Here is a 22,611-nt window from a genome sequence, read left to right as displayed (position 1 = left end):
AATATATTTGTTCTTTGCATGAATATAAAAAAGGCAATTTGATCTCGAAGCCAATATTCTCTCAAATTAGAGTTCAAGTAACTCAAACCAGAGCTAAAAATAGCCCAGATTAAGCTAACTCAAAGACGCAGACTGATCACTGCGTGCACTGTTATTTTATAAAGCAAGTCCAGAATAACGTTGCATTGAGTCACAGAAAATTTTCGAAAAAGTTCACAATAGCCTTTTTTTTATTTATTTATTTTAAATGGAGATCTCTGGTTTATCGACTCAATCATTGAATCATGGCTGTACACTTGAACAAGTTGATCCATTCTTTTTGACAACAGAACGATACAATTTTAAATACATTGAAGATACAGTCTATAAATTTGCTCAATCAGACACTACCTCACTGGGACATCATCTAAGGAAAGCACTCGAAATAATTGAAATAGCTTATAAAAAATATGGGTAAAGGATACAACAAGCATACTGAGAAATGGATTAAATGCTCAACCTTTTGAAGAGTAGAAGCCATCTCACTTTCTTTTAATGGAGGAAAAGACTGTACTGTTTTACTTCACTTGGTTGCAGCAGTTATGTCCCGACTTGGATATGATCAAATGCCTATCAAGACAGTCTATGTGACTTATCCAAACCCTTTTCCTCATGTGGATGCGTTTGTGAAAGTGTGTATAAAAAGATATGGATTGGATTGTGTCTATATCCCAGGACCAATGAAATCAGCATTACAACGATACATGGACGAACTGCATCCTAAACTACAGGCTATATTTGTAGGCGTCAGAAGAACGGATCCATATGCTGGCAAGTGCAGTTAAAGGATAGAAATAAAACAGCTTACGCGTTTATTCTATAGAAAATTTGTCAGCTTTTGATAGAACAGATAAAGGATGGCCAGAGTTTATACGAGTACAACCAATTATTGATTGGAATTATAAAGACATTTGGAATTTTTTGATTGGATTTGGTATCCCTTATTGTTCTCTATATGATAAAGGGTAAGAAGAATACTGGTCTTTGTGGGATTATCTAAAAAAGACGATTAGCTATACTTCTTTAGGAAGTATGGAAAATACTCATCCAAATCCAGATTTGAAGGATGAAACAGGAGAATATAAACATGCTAGTGAATTACAGAATGAGTTGCATGAACGCTGTGGAAGAACAGGATCATTAAAAAATGGAATAGAATTATTAAAAAATGTGTAAATATTGAATCCATAATAAATTAGATTGAAAAGAGAATAGACACGATTACAAGTCTTTTCCAAACTATAAAGGTACATTCAGCTTAAGTAATTAGCTAAAGAGGAATACAGGGACAGATCAAGGAGAATGAATAAGTATTACAACATGATGTGATATTATCTACCACTCTTTTTATGCTGGCATTCTATATTTAAAAATTGTTTCAGCTTATTGGCACTAGACTGTTTGTAGATTGGATGTCAATCTTTTTATCTTCATCTGCAGAGGTTTATAGGTCGCTCATTTAACTATCGTTTATTGTAAAATTCTTTTGTAAGCTGTAGAGTTGTAGCCATTTGTGATTTCCCTTTAAAATAAAAGACTATAAATTTAATGAGACCGAAAAAGTTATTATTTTTACTTGATATCATCTTCATACATATTCAATTTAATCCTTTCAAAATACTGTAGGGCTGCAGACCAAGGATACATAAAGTTTAATATGAAAATCTGTTTTTGGTTATCCAATTGGACTATTTATACCTGTTCCTTAAGTTGATCTTATTTTTCATTTATGTTTCACTACTTCAGGATCTATTTTTATTTAAAAAAGTGTACACCATGTATCTTATAAATAGGTATATGTGTCCAACATTCATTTCTTACGAATTGGTTAATCCTGTAGAAAATTAGGGTTTTTCTACAACGTTTTTGTATAAACTATATTTTATTTATAGTAGAATCACACATGTGTTTGAGTATAAATCATTTGTCCTTAGTACCTAATGGATAGTAGCCTGTCGAAATCAATAGGGTTAATGCCAATGCAAATTCAAATGAATCTTAAATTTGACAATTTATATGGCTGACTTTTAAATACACGCTTTTCTTATTTTAAAAATAAAAAACTTTCTGAAAGGGATTACACACTCTTCACAACAGCATCTTTCTCTTTTATAGCTTGTATCATTAACAAAGACTTTGTTAAAAGGAAAGAAGAAAATAATCGTGCGTAATTGATAATCAAACGGATAGAATGATCTTCAAAAAAAAAAATAACAAAATTCCCGCTTTTTGTATAACATGCGGTGACTTTCATTATGGAGCTGCCACGTCTCATTAAGCAGTAATCACACAAAAAAAAAAAAAAAAAAAAAAAATCAGGGCACAATAATTTATAATTAATTACTAATCTTTCTCTTCCTCGCTTTTTTTTTCTTCAATTTATATAAAAAAAAATGAAAAGCAAACGGTTGTTACGCATATTCACTATAGCCTCTTTAGCTATTTTTCCTAGTTTTCAACAAAAAGGTCCTCAATTTCCTTTACAAGACCCTCAACCTGTCAATTTTGTACAGGATGTTCTATCCAATAGCAATGATGGTTATTGTAATGTAAGTCTGATTAAATTTACAGTGATCAATTGGTATATAATTCTTGTATTTGAAGCCAAGCGGCCCCATTCAGGATGCCTGCTGTGATTATAAAAGCATTGAAAGCATTCAAAGTGATGTGTTTGACAAGATTCAAAACTTGGTAAAGACGAAATTCTTTAGACATTATAGAGTAAGGTACACAAGTAGAGAATACAACTGTTTATATTCATCCTAGTCATAGGCTAACCTGTGGAAAGAATGTCCTTTTTGGAATGAGGATGCTTTATGTACAAATCGAGATTGTTCAGTAGCGACTATTGACGAAGTAAACAACCATCTTAATGATGGACATTTATCTTATCTGTTGTATAGGAAACTTTACCTTTAGAATGGAGGAAAGCAGCACTCAGTGCCATTCAGCTACCACCGACCCAAGGAAGGTTGTTAGTGCCCAGTCAACAAAAATGTACATACAAAGATCAGGATTTCTGTTTGGTCGATGATAAGCTAGACTCTGAGCATGTTGTTTATATTGATTTGACAGAAAACCCTGAAAGATTTACCGGATATGCAGGTCCATCATCCGCTCGTGTATGGAAAGCGATTTATGAAGAAAATTGCTTTGATATCGTTCATCGCATGACAGAAGGATGCGAAACATGTAATAATATCATGAACTTGGGCGATTCTAGTACGAAGCACACGAATCCTTTTGCTCATGTACCAAAGGATAAAGCTCAGTTACATCAGTTCCTCACTGATCTTGCTGAAGAATCAGATGGTAGCAACGAAGATGAAGTCTGTTTAGAAAAGCGTGTTTATTACCGATTGATCTCTGGCCTTCATTCTTCTATATCAATTCATATTTGTGATGAATGGTTTGATCAAGAGACTGGCATTTGGGTATGAAAGGCTATAGTAACACTAAGTAACTAATTGGATGACTTGTAGGGTCCTAACTTGAACTGCTTTGTGAATCGTATTGGAACACATCCTGAACGTCTTCAAAATGTATACTTTGCCTATGCTCTTCTTTTAAGAGCGGTCAATAAAGTCGGGCCCTATCTTGAGCATTATGAATTCAGAACAGGAAGTTCGAAAGAAGATGAAAGAACAAGCCATTTGGTTCAAGACTTAATCAAGAGCACAACTTCCTGTCCTCCTACATTTGATGAAAAATCCATGTTCCGTGGATCTGAGGCACACGTAAAGAAAAGAGTATAGATCGAGTCGTACTTTATTGATCATATTATTTACAGGTGCTTCGACAAGAATTTAAGGAGCATTTCCGAAATGTATCTCAAATTATGGACTGTGTCGGATGTGAAAAATGTAGACTTTGGGGTAAACTTCAAACAGTAGGATTAGGCACAGCACTGAAAGTGTTGTTTTCCTACGAAGACAATTCATTAAAGTAAGGAAATAGCATAGGAATGGCAGGTATTGATATTTTACAATAGCCCAATCACAAATCCCGATTTATTTGAAAGAAATGAGATTGTTGCTCTCTTTAACACATTCAACAGATTCACTGAAAGTTTAAATGCTATCCAAAAGTTTAGAGATATTTATCTTGATCAAACATCACCCAAGAAGGTATATTGACTGATAAGCGTGATGTAGTAAATTTACCAATCATATCATAGGAGGAATTGTTAGCAGAGAACAAGTCGCAAAGTTATATTCAACCCTATGTCACCAAATTATTTAATCAATTTAAATCATGGAATATACCACTGCCTAATTACATAAAATTATTGATATAAGTCAATAAGAAGTAATGAATGTACACATTCAAATTTCATCATAATTAAAAAAAGATCATTTAATTTGCATCCAAAAACAATTTGTAACCACAGAGGCTATCTGTATATGTGCATATAGCCTTATACACCTTGGCTTGACTAAAACTGATTCTCATAATACTTTTGCCAAGCTCTGACGTTATTTCTAATGGTTCATCCTGCGAGAAATATTGATTGTAGTAATAACCATCTAGGCCTTAATTTGACGAGTGGCAAATATTCTCATTCATTTGTCGTGACCTGAAATAGTTTTGATGCGACTTCATGAACAAAGGTATTTGCAGTGTATGATTAACAGCAATTAGAAAAAACATAAATTTTAGTTACAAATTCCAAATGTTTTTGAAACTGTACAAAGATTAAGCGGCTGTGCTTGTAGTTGTAATTGTTGTTTTGTTATTTAATTGCAACATTTCAATAATTAATTATATAAAAACATTATGTATACAAGTGTGCATGTATATAATATATTGTACAATTTCTTTCTATAAATTAAAGAGAGGTGAAGAGAGAGAGAGAGAAACAGAGAGAGACAGAGAGAGAGATTATAAAGTGATCACGTTAGGATCGCCATTCTATATGAAACAATTAGCCTTTGAATCCAAACAAACTTTCCTACTTACAAAGGGATGACGCCATCCACATTGAAATTCATCTTTTTTATAAACCCTATCCTCACTTGTTGAAGTATTATAGCCAATGTGATACATCAACAGTCTCTTGCTTGTCACCAATGAATCTATACAAACAGAACATTCAGGCAAATTACCCAGCAAACATTGCTGAATAATGATATCAGGTGGCATTGTATTGTATTTTAATAACAATCGGGATGCCAACCGTGCTAATTCAGGTTTTAAAAATAAACCACTAATGCTGAATCAGTACATGTATCATCTGAATTCGTAAGCTTACCTTCCGCCTGTTCCTACAAAGACACCGCAATGATGAGGAGCTTCCTTTTGGGCTTTATAGACAACCTTTTCGATTTCATGCCATTCACGTTGTCCACACACTGGGAAATCATCTTCCATCAACGCATAATAGCTACTTTCAAAATTGCTAGTGGCAAGATCAAGAGCTTTGGAGACATGTAATCTTTGATTGAGTTCGCTGCCTTCTTCACGCACCCATTTCAGGTATTGCTGTCCTTTGGGTGTATTTGAGAAATGTGCTCTGGCGAGATCATACTGTGAGTGGTTTGAAAAGTGAGTGTAGATAATGGCTTGCATACGATAATAAGGTGAGTGAGCTGGTGGGTTCTCTGGCCAGTTGGCCAAGTAGGACTCGATCGTCCTTGTCAGATAGGCAGGATCGCCGCGACGTGGTGCGGTCATGAAAACAAGCGTGAATAAGTACCGGTTGCTGGATATTGTGTTGAGTTGAGCAGACGATAGTTGTATGTCGCGTGTATAATAGGCATTCCAAGTCATCAGTATGGGCATTGTTACTGCCACAATCAAGGCACCCTTCTTGACAGCAGACCAGATCAGACGCCAAAGGGGTGTACGGCGGTATCGTTCCAGTGTGATGTATTCGTTTACATCCTTGACCTTGATCGAATCCTCTCTTTTCTCATGTACCAAAAATGCCTGAAGACAGACAGTGATCATGAATCCTGTGAATAAACCAGATACAGACCACCAAAGGATATTCTTTGTCGTATAGTTAACCAAGGACATGATGAGCTGTAAAGTCACTTTGCGTACTGTTAGTTTATTGTTGTTGGCATCTTCTTGTCCATAGATCAATATATATTTGTCATGGATACTGAGTGATTGAACGACAAGTAGAGCAAATAAAAAGGGAGCAAGCCCTAATAAAAATGGTAAATAAAGATGTATGCGTATGCATAAATGCGTATTTACCTTGACTGCATTCGTGCATAGCATTACTGAAGAACAAAGAAGGTACAGCCCAACCTGTCGATTTCGTGAAAACATAACCTAACACGAGTCTCAGACTAGACACGGTAGCAAATAACACAGCCAACAATTCCACAAAACGACGTGTACCACCCACCATATGAGCCAATGATTCTTCGAATAGACCAAGAATAAACACGTTCCATCCATAAAGGGCAATACTCGGTAATGTCCAATCAAACAAAAAGGGCGACAGTATCACATTTCTCAAGTTGAATCTGTAAATTACAAATGAAGGGGCCGCACAAGACAAATCGAGGATATGAAGTGAATTTAGTGTGGATACCAAAATAGCAATGAGGATCATGCATCTCGTCACAATAGGAAGTGGCCAGAGACACAGTAATTTGTGTGCTTTTTTCGCTTTATGACGGTGTCTTCGTGTGCTGTATTTGGAATTTTTTCGTGTGGGTTTAGTGAACAGAATGGATCTTAATCCAGGATTTTTGGGTGTGTTTGGGACTGATTTATTGGTGGGTATATGTGTTGAGTGAATTAGTTTTTGTACTAAATTGTTTTGTTTAATTATTGGTTGTTGCACACTGCCTTTATTAGAATTTGTCATGGAAAGTGAATTGTCAGTGTGCTCATTTTCAATGATATTCACTGTATTATTATTTATTGTGCTGGGTATTGCAGTTGCAATAGCAGTGGTTGTGATAATAGGTTCGTTTGTGGAATAAGTCGGATTAGAAGATTCAAGATGAGATTCTGTGGAATTAGTGGTATTCGTTGTTGTATTGGTATTTGATTGGTTTGATCTTGTCACTTCTTGAACAAGTTTAACAGAACCAAACATCTTGAATAAGGAGTCTCTCATTTATTATTTTTCTTTAAAGATATTTTAGTTTAAAAGAAAGAGTAATAAATTGTTGGTTACTTTTTTACAGCCAAAAAAAAAAGAGAGAGAGAGAGAAAATAAGGGATACAAGAAAAAGGGGCTTTGTAATAGTGAGGCTTTTGCAGATAAAAAAAAAAGAGAGAGGAAAGTGAGGGAGAGAAAGGAGAGGGGGGGCTTAGTGAGTGAAAAAGATTCGAATTTTTTACAGAAAAAAGAAAAAGATTATAAAAATAAGATTCTCACTAAGAAATAAACACAGCCAACCACGGATCCAGATATAGTAAAAAGGAGGCTGGTAAAATGAAAATTTTTGTTCCGATTGTCATTTGTCTCGGGTTTAATTTCAATAACAAGTTTAGTATTTGATAGTTGAGAGACAACTCCATTTTCGGATAAATTAACCAATCATTTCGAATATAATTTAGAATTCACTGTAAAAAGATCAAAAGGTAAACAAACACGTAGAAAATGGTAATGTGTGGCTGAAGCCTAAAAAAGTGATCGACTCAATTTCATCTTCCGAGGTCATTTATAGAAAATGTTATTTGTTCACTAGGAATACATATCCTTCAAGTTCTTTACATGTTGAAAAAAAGCAGGAAAAAAAGTAGATCCAAAAGACTTCAAAGGCAGACATGGTGTACAAAGCTAGATTTTAGAACCTTCTGAATCTTAGATGCAACATGTTAAAGCAAAGAGAAAGGTGTGCTAAAGGATTTATGAATAAAAAAGAAAAATCAAGAATAAAAAGAAAAAAAAAATTATGATTTCCATCGCTTTCACCATGAAATTAACCTTTACAATTTTCTTTATTGTTAGTTTAGAGCCATGATTCCAAGAGCAGCATGTATGTGTACTACCAAGTATCAAGTATGCTTGCTTTCCAAACCTGATCTTTATGTAAGTCTAACTCAATTGCATTCAAATAAGGATCAGCAATAAAGAATAAAGAAACAAACAAATATGCTTGAGTCTTCTTGTTCCTTTTCTTTTCTTTTTTTTTTCTTTATTCAAAAAACGGGTTCTCCTGAATTGTTACACTGCTTCATTTTGAACGCCCGACAAACGATGTAACGAAGTGACTGATGATGAAAGCTTCTGTTTGGCAACAGGTTTATCCTTACGTCAATACACTGTTTTAAAACACAAAAGTAGAAGTCATTTATTCTTGTATTAACCTTTGCCTTTTTATAGTGTCTTGTTCTTTTCATCTATTTTTGTCTCTCTTTCTTCTTCTATTTGTCCTCTTTGTCTGCTTTTGGTGAATAGAACTTATTTGACTGACCCTCAAATTATTGAAGCAACTAAAGATCCATCTTATTTTCCAGAGAAAGAATATTAAAACGTACGAGATTATTCAATGTTTCTTTTTATAGCGTTAGAAATGGGTTAAATCATCATAGTGCACAAAGAAGACTGAAGAGTCCCTGGTTAATCATGTTAACAATAGTTACAGCACAAAGTTCTCCATGATACGTAAGCAGTCTAAACCGAAAGATGAAGGTGTAGATAAGCTACGCAAATGCTTTCAATACGTTCATCAAACCCGTATGCTTCTCTGTAGAAAATCATCAGTTCCTCAAAAAAAAATAGTTCTACCGTACTGCTATATGTAAGGAGCAATATAAAATTCGCTCGTCTAAAAGTCTTCAATAAAATGGTACCAATCAAAACAATGATGAAAATCAAAAACTGAGCGACTGAAAAAAAAAATGTGAATAGAAAGGAATGACGATGTATACTCCTATGGAAAATGTGAGTGGTCCTAGAGCAAGTGATGGATGATTCTTTATTTTTCATATTTCTACTTTTCAGGTTCACTCAAGACAGTGAATAAGTCATTATCTCATCATGTATACCCCAAATAAATACATGTATTTTTTATTGTTCTCGCGTCGTACATAATTCATTTTGGCTGAAGTTTTCATTGAATGTTTGCAGGCTTTTTTTACCTCCTCTTCTTGTTTGTTAAACAAGTCAACTTAAAGTCCCTTATCACAGTGTTTATTAAATAAGAGGAAAAGAGAGTCTTGAATTATTAGTATTAGATAGGTTGTACAATGTGTGTGTGGGTATGAGGTTATTTATAACTAAACTTTTTTCTAGTCAAGCGATAGTGTACGACCCCCATTTTCTTCACAAGATGAGTTTGGATGATCAAGATCTTTTAGTACTACAAAAAGAAGGTAGTTTAATAAACATGTATAAATAGAAAAAGCTTCAATTTACAGTGTCCTTTTAAGCCCTTATCAAAATTAGACCAGCAAATGGCAGCATTAGTAATAGTTAGTAGTAATAAAAATAATGTGACACATGCTTGTGATAAAAGAAGGGATAAGTCTGAATTCATCTATATTCTCTTGTATTTTACCGAAAAAAGTGAGGACTTCATTAACATATTTATACTTCCATGCTTGAGAGACATCATAAATACGACATATTTTGAAAATAAAATAAGCAACGCCAGCCGCAAGTCCAACAAAGAACAAGGCCATCAATTGCTTTGATTCGTGTCGAACCTATAAATTATATAAGTTAGATCGAAAGGGATAGACATTGTCACCTTACAGCATAAACAGCTAATATGAGCGCTAGACAAGTCGCCGGCAAAGCAACGATGGTTAATGGATATTCAGCATCACCTTTTTGAAGTACAAGTACAAGGAATTGAATTGAAAATCCTAAAAAGAAAAAAATGTCGAGCTTGATAATAGTCAAGAAGATTTGATACCATCGATACATGTCTACAAAATCATATTTCAATAAAATAGTCAAACCTTCTCTTCTTTACTTACTTCTAATATCTGGATCAGCGCCAATCTTCTTGTAGATCCTCCAACTAGCGTTCTTTTAATAGTCCATTGTACATATTCATTTTCAATATAATTTACCCATATTCCAGATATAATCTAGTTCCTAAATAAAAATAAACTAATTGGCAAACACCAGAAACGACAGGACTGGCGATAATGATCTTTTGCAGATTTTGAACAATTTCCCATTCGTCTGGAAACACGAATGTGAGTGCTTCTGTTATCTGTTTGAACTGAAAGACTGTGTATCCAAAGCAGCAAAGATTGAATAATATAAAAGCAATAATTTGGATTGTGTTTTTATTGTGTACCTGAAAATAAAAATAGAATTAGGACAATGAAACACGCACGAATGATCATTTCTTACAGCATCCCAGGCAAGAGCAACTTGAAATACAAGTGAAAAAATAAATATACTTAAATAAACTGGTATTCCTTTTTGTAAGCCTTCATCCGTTGATAGTTCGCCAAGACTATGACATATTCTATGAATAAAACACACATTTCCTTCTCTCTCTTTTCGGATTCACCTTCTATTAAACCGAGCTAAGAGTACTGCTTCCAATATTATAATAATTACTGCTTCAAAAATGGTCACCAAGACAAGATAAATCGAGTATTTATTCCTCCATAAACATGATGGCTACATAGGAACAAAATTAAAAAAAAGAGGGGTTTGGTTTTCTTCTTTTTTATGTGTTCAGTACTGTTAATATACATTAAAGGTTGTATTTGAATGACTTTCTTTATTGTGTTGCTCTTGTCCTTCCTCAAAACTATCTGAAGAATCAAAATAGTTTTGCATATTTCGAACAGTAAAAATAAATAAGAAAAAAAGAAAAGGAGAAAAGAAAAAAGGACCTGTTAAAAAATCAAGTCATTACAAGTCCGCCTTAGATTGGTTACACCTTAAGAGCACTCTAACAACGGACAAATTTGGCTTTGATGATAAAGCCGTATATTACTCTTTATTTGACTGGCCCAAAAATAAGTTACAAAGCCCATACCATAGCTATACTGATTACCTCTCTTTTTTTTTTTTAAAAAAAAAAAAAGGAGGACGCACGAGAAATTTGTATGTTTTTTTTGCAAGTATAGAAAAGAAAGTATTCATTTGCCTTTTATAAGAAAGCAAATAATACTCAACAAAAGTAGAGTATGCTTTGTAAACCTAGGCTTGTGCTAAGCCTTTAAGTCCCATATAAAGCAAAAAAAAAAAGAAAAAAAATCCCACATCAAATTGTATCTAAATTACATCCTATTTATACCTTTCATATCGTCCATGTTCACAAAAATCACGGTGATGCGGATATTTATCGGGCCGTGGATTAATCAAACACGCGTAGACCAAGACCGTTACGGCATTGAAAATGAGAAAGAGAGCAGGGGCAAGAGAGTTGTTTGTCTTCTTTTTTTTTTCTCCCTCTCTTTTGAACTATTACGGAATGAACATCCTTATACTTTTTTTGGTTGTAAAAGAACAAAGGGAATTTTTTTTAAAAAAAAAAATGGATTTATTTCTTTAATATTAAATAAAGGTAAAGTACTTTAGCAGATACCTTGAGCAGTCTTGGAGTCTTCGGTTGATTCTGATTCAGTTCCTGTAGTTTTTGGCTTGGGGTTCACACTGTTGCTGTAGATTGAACTGTGAGAGTGCTCTTCGATATGTTCACGTCTCTTGGCAACGGCTTCTCTATCTGATGCGTCAAGAGCACGCAGGGCAGCAATGATATCCTTGACCAAGATTTCACAGCGAGATCTAGAAAAGTCTTCACGAACAACAACACGCAGCATCTTGATGTGTTCTACATTGGGTGCCATAGTATAAGCAGGGACTATCCATCCACGTTCTCTTAATTTGGAAGAAATATCAAACTAGAATTACAGTGTAAATCCTTTGTCTATTTTCCCATTTGTTGTCTCTTACCTCGTTGTAGTGATGTTCATCCTTTAATCTGAAAGCAACCAGGGGTAAACCACGACCTTGACCCTCACTCATGATCTCAAAACGACCGGTGGCCTTCAATCGATCAGCCAAGTGATCAGCAGTAGCAGTCAAGTTGGACATAATCTTTTTGAAACCACTCTTACCCAAACGAATCAAGACATAATATTGTGCGATCACATGAGCAGCACCCTTACTAAAGTTGAGTGTGAACGAGGCCTGATCACTACCGAGATAGTTGATGTTGAACACCAAGGATTTAGGAAGGTATTCAGGTCCTCTCCAGATACACCAACCCACACCGGCATAAGTCATGCCGTATTTGTGACCAGAGACGTTGATAGAGACCACACGACTACAGCGGAAATCCCATTCAAGTTCGGGAACAGTGAAAGGAGCAACAAAGCCGCCACTAAGAAATAGAAATTGTTGGCTTCCACTGTATTTCTTACATGCTTTATTTTACCTGGCAGCGTCAACATGAATACCAACATCCCATCCATTCTCTTGATTCTTTTCTTCTAAAAGTGTGTTCAACGTCTTTACGTCTTCATAATGACCGGTATACTTTTAAAAGTAAATAACTCAATATCTCATCACAAGCACCTGATACTTACGGTGGAGCCTAAAATAGCACAGATACCAATGGTATTTTCATCTACGAGATCAACCGCCTTTTTGGGATCCATACACAAACAATCTTCAGTACATTCTACTTCACGGGCCTCAATTTCCAAGTACTCGATAGCTTTGTGCCAGGCCACTTGACAGTTGGCACCCAAGATCAAGTTGGGCTTATCGGTAGGCAAACCCTTTTCTTTACGGGCATTTTGCCATCGACGTTTCATGGCCAATGTAGCCAAGATGATGGCTTCAGAGGATCCGACGGTAGAACAGCCAAGTGCTTCTTCCTCAGCACTATGCATAGGGGCATGATATAGACGAGCGATCATGTTCACACAACGATTCTGGAAGAGGTGAGATGAAGGAATATGGTTATCCCAGGAGAACTTACACATAATTCGACACTTTGAGGATATTCTTCATAATCAATAAAGTTCTTGGAAAGATTTTCAGCCATCAGTTTCTCGGCTTCTTCTTCCATATAAGTCGTAACAAATGTAGCAAGGTTTAATGCGGGGTTACCATCAAGCTACCGTATAAAATGATTAACTCTTTGTTTTTCGATGGTTGTGTCTTTATCTTACAGCCAAGTCATCCTTGATCAGTCTATAGGCAACATCTATAAAAAAAAAGGGGGAGGGCATTTGAATAAATGATATATTATAGTTAAAGGTACTTACTTGAAGGCATTTCATCCTATTTTAACCAAAACAAAAAATATAAAAACCAGCATGTTAGATAACATGAATAAATGTATACACACATCTCTATTACCTCAGGCAAGTCAAATCTAAAGAGATAAAGGATTAGAAAGCATAATAATATTGCTTTAGTATTACCTTGGAATATCTTCAGAAGCCCATCGAGTGCCATAAATAGTTGTTTCTACAGCATCATGGTGGAGCTCACCCTTACTGTGAGATTCTTCGATACGAGCTATTGACATAAAATTAGTAAATGTTGGTTAACATTCTCTTTATTACCATTAGAGATAGCGTTGGAAAGGAAAACCATGTTTTGTAAAAAGTACGATAGGAAAGATAAAGTATAAAAGGGGAAGGACCATCATTTTATATTTATGACAAGACCTTGTGCTACCTAAAGCCATCATCCCTTTATTTCTGTGTCACTAGTTTGTGTGGCATAAATATTACGTAAAATTTAAGAGGCAGACAGTTTAGACACAAAAAAAACAAAGTCAAATTGAGAGTCAGTCATTAATCATTTTGATAGTAATGACATAAGGATTGAATGGGAAATTGATAATGAGCTGTACAGTGTGCCTTGTTTAATTTAATTACAGACAACATGTCACCAAAAGCGGTTGATTGATTGAGGCTGAAGCAAAATATTTATGAGTGTTTATCGGATGGATACCATTGTTTATTAAATACACACATTACATAAAACTATGACCTGATGTTGAGCTGATCAAAGCAGCTTACAGTCATGTAGTAACCATGAGATCAAACAGTCCAAATAACTCGCGTCCACTTCAAGTGTATTGTTTGTTTTTATATAAATTAAGCTTGCATGTTGTATTAAACTATCGGTGTCAGTTACTACTTTTGGCTTAATGTCATGATCAGAGCCACTGCATACAATCACAAACTGACAAAAGCCTTTGCTTGTCAGCTCATGAAGTAGTATTAACATAAAGACAAACGAGTTGACAACAAAAAGACACATTCCCTTGTTTGTAAGTCCGAAAAACCTCTCATTCCATTGGCTAAACTTATTGATAAAAAAAAAAGCGCCTTTTAAGGATAATTTCCTACTTTATGGCTGACACACAAAAGAAGGAATTGAAGGTAGCTAGACTGATTAAAACCTATTTTTTTAAACACGTTTTACCTGATACAAGACTAATTTTTCTATAAAAAGATGTCAAATAAAAAGAAGCTTTTTTGTGTACATGCGCTCATTTTAACAAAAAGGTTTGTTTGCCAAGTGTTTTTCAAAAACAGAACCTGGGTTAATTTTGTTCCGTTAAAAAGGCAAGAACAATCTTTTTGAAAAGAAAGAGATATAAGTCATCGTTATAGCAGAAACAGAAAGTGAAATAAGTTATCATCATACCTACCAAAAAGAGTTTTTCTTTATCTCAAGACCATTACAAGGTCAATGACGTTTCCTTTCATTTTCTCACAGTACAGTACTTTTCAACAAAGTGGCGTTTGTGATACGGTAACCTGTATTTTATTTACACCTCTTTCGATCACTTAACTTTAGATGTAAAAGAAAAATACTCTTGCGCGTGCCATAAAAGAAACAGAGACGCGCCTTGTCTTCTAGTTATGCTTATCAATATAGAATAAATATATTCTGAATCATTCAATCGGAGCAGCCAGTTAATTGGATGTGTTTATAAAGAAGTATACTAAACACATTTACTTTAGCAACCTACATGCGTACACATTTATATTGAATTATCGGAGAAAATTGAATTACCAAAATAAAAAGAATAAGCGATGCAAGACTAAAAGAATAATCTTCTAAGCAAAAGAGCAATAAAGAAATATCCTGGCCCTGACTTGCCCTCTTACTTGTTTTCTCCCTCCCTTTTTTTTTCTTTAGAAGGTCTTGAAGTAAGCTTAGAGATACATTGCCAGGAAAGAGAGAAGGGAAATCGAAACGGGCAATTACAAGTACCCGAATATCTGTAATACCTTCCATTCTTTCTAAAAACACAAGGTTTATCTTGAAGGTTACAGACTCTGTGATAAAGAGACTTTTCTATATAATGATGACCTTTACAGTCCTTTCAGTCTCAATTAGACATTTTTTTGAAGAAAATGGATGAGATGTTTAAATAAATTTTATTATTTTTTCGAGGTTTAAATTGGTTGAAAAAGGGATTTAGCTTGATCATTTGCTTGAAGATTAATCAATCAAACACTTCAAGTTGGTCAGTTCTATGAAATAAAAGGGCCCTAGGAACAAAAATTTCAGGCTGATGTCTGATAGTCTACACAACTTGTATAGTTCTAATCACCAAGAAAATCAACATTTCTTGACGTCAAGGTAAGAGGCTCATCTGATGGTTAATAATACTGTGTTAATCACTCTAAAACCAAGTGATGATTATGATAAACACAACTGGACTTCAACTGTGTATTAAAATGGCTGACTAAATATATATAATCGAAAAGAATAGAAGAAATAAATCATTACGAAAATTTGATATGTCTAGAAGGAAAAGGCAAATATTTGATTATTCATTATCGTAGAAGAATGGGTATTAGAGAATAGAGCCATGAGATGCAAATACAAATATTTGGCCAAGTTGGGTTTATTGGGGGGAATGTTTTTGATGCTAGACTAAAAAGAGAGAGAAAAACAAGTGGTAGAAACCAAAAAAAAACTCCAATTGCAGGCATCCTAATCTTTTTCGCGAAGAAATAAAATATGAGAATCGCTAAAGCTACCCTCCATATTCGTTTCTTAAAGCCCAAGGTTATAGGAACCGTTATTATTCTAACTTGTGGTATAAATTAACTTTATATGCCATCCTGCTTTTCGAAAGTGCATTCATTATTTCAAATGAAAACTACAAGTATCTAAAGTATAATCATCAAACAAATGCGTATGAATTTTATTTAAAGAAATATAGTTCACTAGTGCTCTTGCGTTTTTAGGGTTAATGATATTAATGAAATCATCTTTTTCCTGTTCTAATTCATTGTTGTATGCTGCTTGATAATTTTTATAGAGGTGATTGATTTGCTTGAAGGCATCGAATGAACGAGCAAAATATGAAGCTCGCTTGTTTCTTTTAGAACTCTCAAATTTTAAATACCAAGCATGATGGTATGTCATAGTATATTTGTAGAAGCAATAAAAGATATCATTATGACCTTCAAAAGGATATGTAAATTCAGTGTTTTTAATGCTTACATAATCTAGAAATCTTTAAACAACTTACCAACTGCTTGTACACAAATTGGCTCTTTGTTTCAGGACCATGGAAAATTGCTTCGTAGATGGGATTAAGAAAGTCAGCTGTGAGCTTCATCGACCTGCTCACTTTTTATGAGGTTAAGGTGCTTATTGAAATAACTTGAGAGAATCATAGTAAACAGGATGTGATTGAAATAGTAAATAACATTATTACTAGCCAGTTTAATAGAATATCAAGCATTTTGCTGCCTTTTTGTATTTTTTTTTCTTTTTGCTTTTCTATCGTTTTTCCTATCGACATCCTATAATAAATAAACAATAAGTTAATAATAACACACACACATACATATATATATATATATATACATATTATAATATTAGCTCACAGAACTTTTTATAAATTAAAGTAAATGTTACTATCTACTTTAACTGATCTGTCCATGATTTTATTTAGGATATCCTCTCTGAAGACACTCAAATTATTTGTATCAATCTCCTTCACCAATACTGGATATAATTGATCCTTTTTCAAAAAGAACGGTTTCTTTACAAGGCTTATATACAAATATAATTCATATATAACTACCTCTTTTTATAATCACACTATAAAATGATTGGGGAAAAAGTGATTAATTTGGAGTGAAAATTTGATAATGATCGATAGGAGAAAGCTGGGGGTAGTTTGAGATAGAACAAGTGGTGAAAGTGAAAGGGAGACACCAAAAGATATAAATGCATAAAATGAATCATAAAAAAATAGTATACACAATTTACCCGTTATGGAGTTCTCATACAGTCCTCAGAAGAAGCGGAATGCATGTGTGTTGGGTGGCCTTTTATTATTATGTTATGTAAAGATACAGTGTATGTTTTTGGCAACCATCATATCATGATTCCATACCATACTACAAGTATTATACTTGAGGACAGCATGTGCTTTTCATTTTGATCCGGCTGAAGTAGTGCTTGTTCATTTTTTGGGTTTGTATTGGTTACGCGCTTGACTAGAAAAAAAAAGCTTTAGTGCCATAGATAAATTCAGCTTCCCTTGTGAATCTTTTGGCGTATTTTTAATAGAATCCATAACCCGTCTGATAGGAACAGGAATCTTCTTGAACAGAAACTTGTGAGTCGCTTGAAGCGAATGATGCTTGAAGAGAAGCATTGGTTGTCACACAGATATGATATTTGTCGTGTTCTATTAACTGACAATAACTTTAATAAATCAGGTTTTGTTTACTTTTTGGGTGGTGAACCCTCCCGAGTTGGAGAGTCTAAAATAAGCTTCTTTTTGCGCTTCATCTCTAATTATTACTGTAAGCAGTCTTATGCTTTGATAAGAAAAGTAAAGAAGATACTTGCTACTAATAAAGATCGATAGGGAAGAAAATCACATTTGGGCTATGTTGTCTGTTTTAATTTATCAAAAGAGAATAAAAAACATCTACTCTTTATTAAAAAAAAAAGTACATACTCGACACTACAGCAAAACATTGAAACAACTACTAAGCGATACAACCTTGGAGAGAAGATGTGATGGTAGTTGTGGCTATTGTGAAAAGCAATCTATACTTTTTTGTTTTCCAAGCATTGAATTTTGGGACATTAAAAAAAAATATACACAACTTTTCTATAATCCAATAACAATAATAATTAAAAATAAATACGTCTTCTTTTGTGATGTTTATTTTTTTTTTAATATACATGCGCATATTTACTTGAAATTACTTTGTTTAATTTATAAAGCATAAATATCAACTTTTGCCAAATTTTATTAAAAGTGATCATCAAAAAGAATGGATGCACATCTACAATTATCCCTCTCAATTATCTTTCCTTTTTTGAACCATCGAATGGCGGGACGTATGTATAAAAGACGACACGCTCTTAATCTGTGTCTCAAATTCCAAAGTAAGGCTCACTTTCTCCCTGTTCCGTATTTTAATTCCCTTGATGCAATTGCTCCCTAAAATGACGATTTAGTTTAAATTTTGTTTCGTGACTGTTGAACCCAAAAAGTCCTTGCTTTTCAGGGTCTTTTTTTTTTTTTTTCATTCTTTTAGTAAAAAATGAAGGATATTCAAGTAAACACAGATTCCAGTGCTTCAAAGAAAGACTTTTATGAAATTCTTTTATCTCAAGTAAAGTCTATTTGTGAAGACCAAACGTTTTGGGTAAAAAGAAAAGAAAAGCGTTGAATAAAATGATTTAATTTTTGACTCCTTTTTTGTTTTTAAAAGGTCACCAATTTATCCAATGTTTCGAGTGTTATCTATCATGGTTTGATGTCACTCACTTATTTTCAAAATAAACCCATCAATTGGTGTGGATTCTATCTTACTGACCCTAAAAATAATCAAAAGTTGATCCTTGGTCCTTTTCAAGGAAAAGTAAAGTATATATTTTTCCTCTTTAAAAGCTATTGATACAAATTTTGGATAGGTTGCGTGTACCTTGATTCCTTTTGGTAAGGGAGTTTGTGGGGCTGCTGCTGCAACTAGAGAAACACAATTGGTTGAGGATGTTCATCAATTCCCTGGTCATATCGCATGCGACTCTGCTTCAAACTCTGAAATCGTTGTTCCCTTGGTGAAAGATGACGTAAATGAAATAAAAAGGAAAGCAAAGATTGTACACTAACTGATTTGATTTATGAATGTAGCGAGTCTTGGGAGTATTGGATATTGATTGTGAAAGAACAAATGGGTTTGATGAAGAAGACAAGAAAGCTTTAGAGGCTATTGTACAAGTCATCATAACAAGTTGTGAATGGCCAGCTTAAGATAGAAACAAAAAACCTCCTTTTTTAAAAAAGGGGACAAATACAATTGTTCCCTTTCTCCCTCCCCTCTCCCTTCCCCTTCTCTCTCTTTCTCTCTCTCTCTCTCTCTCTCTCTCTTTTTTTTTCTCTCCTCTCTATTTCTTAATTAGATGATTTTATTCACTCCTACTTTAGTTTTATTTAGTGTATCAATAAATATATACTTTTTTTTTTTCTTTTTTTTTTTTTAAAATATAACAAATAAGATGTCAACATTGATTGTTAATTCAGTGCCTATGGAAATTTCTCCTCTTGATTTTTATTCTTTAGACAAAGAACAAGTAAAATTTATATTAAAAAAAAAAGATTGTTTCTGAAATTCATTTCATTTTGCATAGATTAAACGATGTTCAATGATATCTTCATTGTATTCATCTGAAGAGTCAGAAGAAGAGTCTATGACAACAGGGGATAATGAATCAATAAATTGTTCAATAAGAATAAGAACGCCACATGCATCTGTGAGTGATGAACTAGAATCAACTGCACGAATATCACAAAAAATTCAAGTTTACAATCCTCAATTAAATCTTGACGTTTATAATTATCCCCTTTCTTCTTCTTTTAACATCCAAATGGACCCTTCTCCACAACCCATCTTATCCTCTTCTTCTCGTCTCTTATCTGCCTTTCAAAAGATTTATCATTCATCTGTTAAGCAACCAGCGAGTATTGCACCTTTGGAGACAGTGAAACCTGTTGGTAGTAAGAGTTCATCATTTACAGATAGAATCAAGAATAAATTTCAAGCCAAGAGAAAATCACAACTTTCGATGACTCGCTCAGGTTCGCTCTCATCAATGGCCAAGAGATGGTCTTCTAACAAAAAGGAATCGTCATCCTTTGAAATAAAATGGTCTATTTCATCTCATCGACCTCATAAACAATCCAATCAAATCTATACATCAGATCATTTCATGGCATCCAGAAAAAAAGCAGTTCGGTTTACTAAATCAGTTTTAGTACAAGAAACATTTTCACAAGTAGATTATGATCGTGGTTCAGACCCTGATGCTATTTGTATGAAATTAACTCCTTTGATGGCTCAGATTATAAAGGAAGAATTAAATGCATACAAGTTGCATGAAATGCAGGTGCATGAGAAGAGTAAAATTCATACTCACTTTTTTATTTAAAACTCTGTATTATAATCACTGTCACTTAATAAATCAATTTTTTATTATCCACCTTCATCTCACAAAAGCAGTGACAATTAAAAAAAAAATTTAAAAAAAGTATGTTCATGCACTGATCACTGAGACACAACCAGGGACCATCGCCTTTTATTGCAGACAGTCAAGCTATTTCTCTCCCCCTCCTTCACCCTCGACGCCTTGGTAAGACTATCGTTTGATTCATGCATATAGAATAAGTCAAGTATTCTTATAGCTTTCTCTCGTCAAGCTTTATATGTTGACCCTTTTCTTTATAAAGTAATATCATACCAAAAACACCAAGAAGTTTTCTCTTTAAAGCGTGCAACATGATGTATTGTTTACATTCAAGCAAACAAAAGGGCCCTGGATGTTCTACAGCATTTCAAAATCATAAACTGGTCGAGATAAGCAGGGCTTGATTAGAGAAATCTCTCACTGCTGGAAGCATCATCAGCCCATCTTGAACATTTCAAGCAAGACCGTCATCAATTTTCACAGTTAAAAGTATACCCATCACAGATGCATCGGCTTATTTAAACATACCCAATTAGGTTTATTATCAACTATAAGCTTGATAGGTTCAATGCACTTGTTTTTGCTAATCAATCGAATTTTATTATTCTCTGCTTCTCTATTTACATATTCCAAATTCATCATCTTATACAGTGCTTCCAAACATGTTTGGTTATTTTGAGAAAAAAAAATATGCGAGTGCAGCCTGTCTATCTTGGCAGATCCTAGAAAATAGATTGGCAGTTGCACAAAAGAAGTTTGCAGGTCTTTACAAAGTAAATTAGCATCAACTTCAAACGATTTCGCTGCTCTTTTCGTTTCCACATCCCTACTCCCTATTCCAAACGACGATTGGATTTGCGTATGAATATGGTCAAGGCGGCATAGCATATGACCAAGATGCAACACCTAGAGAGACGGATAAAGAGGTACAAGGAACAGTGGATGTGTTGACTGAATACGAAAATGTATTGAAAGGTCTTAAGCAGGCCTTGAGTCATTTTTATAATGTCGAAGTAGAGGACATATCAGCAAATGAAAAACGTACCAATAGGAAACCCAGGGGGTCGGTATCGCAATTACTTGGAGCAGTAAATCCAAGACCTCATCAGATTCAAGAACAACACAATGCGATCAACAGCAGACATTACCCATGAACTGGACATTGTCGATAGAACAGCATACAACTCCCTAAATCTCTATAATGACAACGAGGGAAAAAAAAAGGGCTACCTGCTAAATCACTCAAGCAAATCAAGGCTGGTCAAAAAAAAAAAAAAAAAAACATGAACGATACCCGCAATCTTTATCATCCAGCATATGGAGAATGTCCCAACTATCGCCGTAGTCGATACCACTCAGGCAGATTATGTCAAAGCTTCAAGGGATTAGCAATAACGAAGTTGGCTGTTTACGAATATATCACCAAAGAATGTTGTTTCAGTCTCAAACGCAGATGAAAAAAAAAAAAAATCGACAAGTGAAATGAAGAAAGAACGCTCCAAAGAAGTAAAGTATTTGCCAACATGTGAATTGGCAAAGATGACACAGTGATGAATCATATATCTTCATTAAAGAGGTCGGATTCAACATGCATAGGATCAGACCAGTAAAGGTTGGCATGTCAAATCAACAAGGTATGTATTTCACGATTTTCGGTGCGATATCAGTCTACGAAACCGCCAATCTGTCTGTTTGCTGTCCAAGTCAATGTGTTTTCTTCTGTAGCCGTCCAGGAGGTCAGCTACTTGTCGGTATTTTGGTGGCGTTTGAAGCAAATAATCTTTGGCAGAACTTATTGTAGGAGAATAGACCTTGATTTCACTCATTAGGGCTATGAGTGACAAGAAGAAGGAAACGGAAGAAGTGTCTTCATCCGTCTGAAAGTATTGCGGTTCAAAAGCCCTCCTTTTTTTAGTCAATCAAGTGGCAGATGTTACATTTTCTTGCCAAAAAAGTGATTTTTTTTTTTGAACAATTCACAATCATCAACAATAATACCATATTTTTGAATGATATTTTTTTTTTGAACACTCTGTTTATTTGATCTTTTACTTTACCTGATAAGGAACCAAAAAAATGTGTCGTGGATGATTAGCCACAACTCCCCCATGAAAGTATATGGAGAATTTGGCTGTTTCTTTCGTGCACTGTACCCTTGGCTGCCATCCTGATTTATGCTCTTCATGCTTGCCATC

General features: G+C 34.3%; 10 protein-coding genes across 10 annotated transcripts; 6 read left to right on the top strand and 4 right to left on the bottom strand.

The window, feature by feature from the left end:
- Positions 1-247: 247 nt before the first annotated feature.
- RO3G_12586 (uncharacterized protein) lies at positions 248-824 on the top strand (the record flags this gene model as incomplete). The annotated part of the gene is made up of 2 exons (XM_067667170.1): positions 248-453; positions 509-824. The coding sequence occupies 2 exons, from the start codon at positions 248-250 to the stop codon at positions 822-824; spliced, it is 522 nt and encodes a 173-aa protein (XP_067523271.1).
- Positions 825-2,571: 1,747 nt separating this feature from the next.
- Positions 2,572-4,336, top strand: RO3G_12585 (uncharacterized protein; the record flags this gene model as incomplete). Its single annotated transcript, XM_067667169.1, has 8 exons — positions 2,572-2,583; positions 2,644-2,730; positions 2,812-2,895; positions 2,943-3,473; positions 3,522-3,776; positions 3,830-3,984; positions 4,031-4,166; positions 4,217-4,336. 8 exons carry the CDS (start codon positions 2,572-2,574, stop codon positions 4,334-4,336), a joined length of 1,380 nt encoding a protein of 459 aa, XP_067523270.1.
- A 729-nt stretch (positions 4,337-5,065) lies between these two features.
- RO3G_12584 (uncharacterized protein) lies at positions 5,066-7,120 on the bottom strand (the record flags this gene model as incomplete). The annotated part of the gene is made up of 3 exons (XM_067667168.1): positions 5,066-5,114; positions 5,291-6,191; positions 6,244-7,120. The coding sequence occupies 3 exons, from the start codon at positions 7,118-7,120 to the stop codon at positions 5,066-5,068; spliced, it is 1,827 nt and encodes a 608-aa protein (XP_067523269.1).
- A 2,123-nt stretch (positions 7,121-9,243) lies between these two features.
- RO3G_12583 (uncharacterized protein) lies at positions 9,244-10,759 on the bottom strand (the record flags this gene model as incomplete). Its single annotated transcript, XM_067667167.1, has 8 exons — positions 9,244-9,314; positions 9,513-9,660; positions 9,710-9,822; positions 9,937-9,980; positions 10,033-10,265; positions 10,322-10,427; positions 10,497-10,597; positions 10,673-10,759. 8 exons carry the CDS (start codon positions 10,757-10,759, stop codon positions 9,244-9,246), a joined length of 903 nt encoding a protein of 300 aa, XP_067523268.1.
- A 743-nt stretch (positions 10,760-11,502) lies between these two features.
- On the bottom strand, positions 11,503-13,537 carry RO3G_12582 (glutamate decarboxylase; the record flags this gene model as incomplete). The annotated part of the gene is made up of 9 exons (XM_067667166.1): positions 11,503-11,829; positions 11,882-12,311; positions 12,366-12,466; positions 12,517-12,909; positions 13,108-13,142; positions 13,204-13,219; positions 13,298-13,313; positions 13,363-13,459; positions 13,507-13,537. The coding sequence occupies 9 exons, from the start codon at positions 13,535-13,537 to the stop codon at positions 11,503-11,505; spliced, it is 1,446 nt and encodes a 481-aa protein (XP_067523267.1).
- Positions 13,538-17,493: 3,956 nt separating this feature from the next.
- Positions 17,494-17,917, bottom strand: RO3G_12581 (uncharacterized protein; the record flags this gene model as incomplete). The annotated part of the gene is made up of 2 exons (XM_067667165.1): positions 17,494-17,638; positions 17,898-17,917. The coding sequence occupies 2 exons, from the start codon at positions 17,915-17,917 to the stop codon at positions 17,494-17,496; spliced, it is 165 nt and encodes a 54-aa protein (XP_067523266.1).
- A 575-nt stretch (positions 17,918-18,492) lies between these two features.
- RO3G_12580 (uncharacterized protein) lies at positions 18,493-19,205 on the top strand (the record flags this gene model as incomplete). Its single annotated transcript, XM_067667164.1, has 4 exons — positions 18,493-18,597; positions 18,664-18,813; positions 18,866-19,024; positions 19,086-19,205. The coding sequence occupies 4 exons, from the start codon at positions 18,493-18,495 to the stop codon at positions 19,203-19,205; spliced, it is 534 nt and encodes a 177-aa protein (XP_067523265.1).
- A 614-nt stretch (positions 19,206-19,819) lies between these two features.
- On the top strand, positions 19,820-20,380 carry RO3G_12579 (uncharacterized protein; the record flags this gene model as incomplete). The annotated part of the gene is made up of 1 exon (XM_067667163.1): positions 19,820-20,380. One exon carries the CDS (start codon positions 19,820-19,822, stop codon positions 20,378-20,380), a length of 561 nt encoding a protein of 186 aa, XP_067523264.1.
- A 698-nt stretch (positions 20,381-21,078) lies between these two features.
- On the top strand, positions 21,079-21,608 carry RO3G_12578 (uncharacterized protein; the record flags this gene model as incomplete). Its single annotated transcript, XM_067667162.1, has 2 exons — positions 21,079-21,189; positions 21,468-21,608. 2 exons carry the CDS (start codon positions 21,079-21,081, stop codon positions 21,606-21,608), a joined length of 252 nt encoding a protein of 83 aa, XP_067523263.1.
- A 91-nt stretch (positions 21,609-21,699) lies between these two features.
- RO3G_12577 (uncharacterized protein) lies at positions 21,700-21,873 on the top strand (the record flags this gene model as incomplete). Its single annotated transcript, XM_067667161.1, has 1 exon — positions 21,700-21,873. The coding sequence occupies one exon, from the start codon at positions 21,700-21,702 to the stop codon at positions 21,871-21,873; it is 174 nt and encodes a 57-aa protein (XP_067523262.1).
- Between the last annotated feature and the right edge of the window lie 738 nt (positions 21,874-22,611).

The sequence above is a fragment of the Rhizopus delemar genome, genomic scaffold, assembly GCF_000149305.1.
Source record: "Rhizopus delemar RA 99-880 supercont3.10 genomic scaffold, whole genome shotgun sequence".
Classification (NCBI taxonomy): domain Eukaryota; kingdom Fungi; phylum Mucoromycota; class Mucoromycetes; order Mucorales; family Rhizopodaceae; genus Rhizopus; species Rhizopus delemar.
This window is presented reverse-complemented; position numbering and strand designations above follow the sequence as displayed.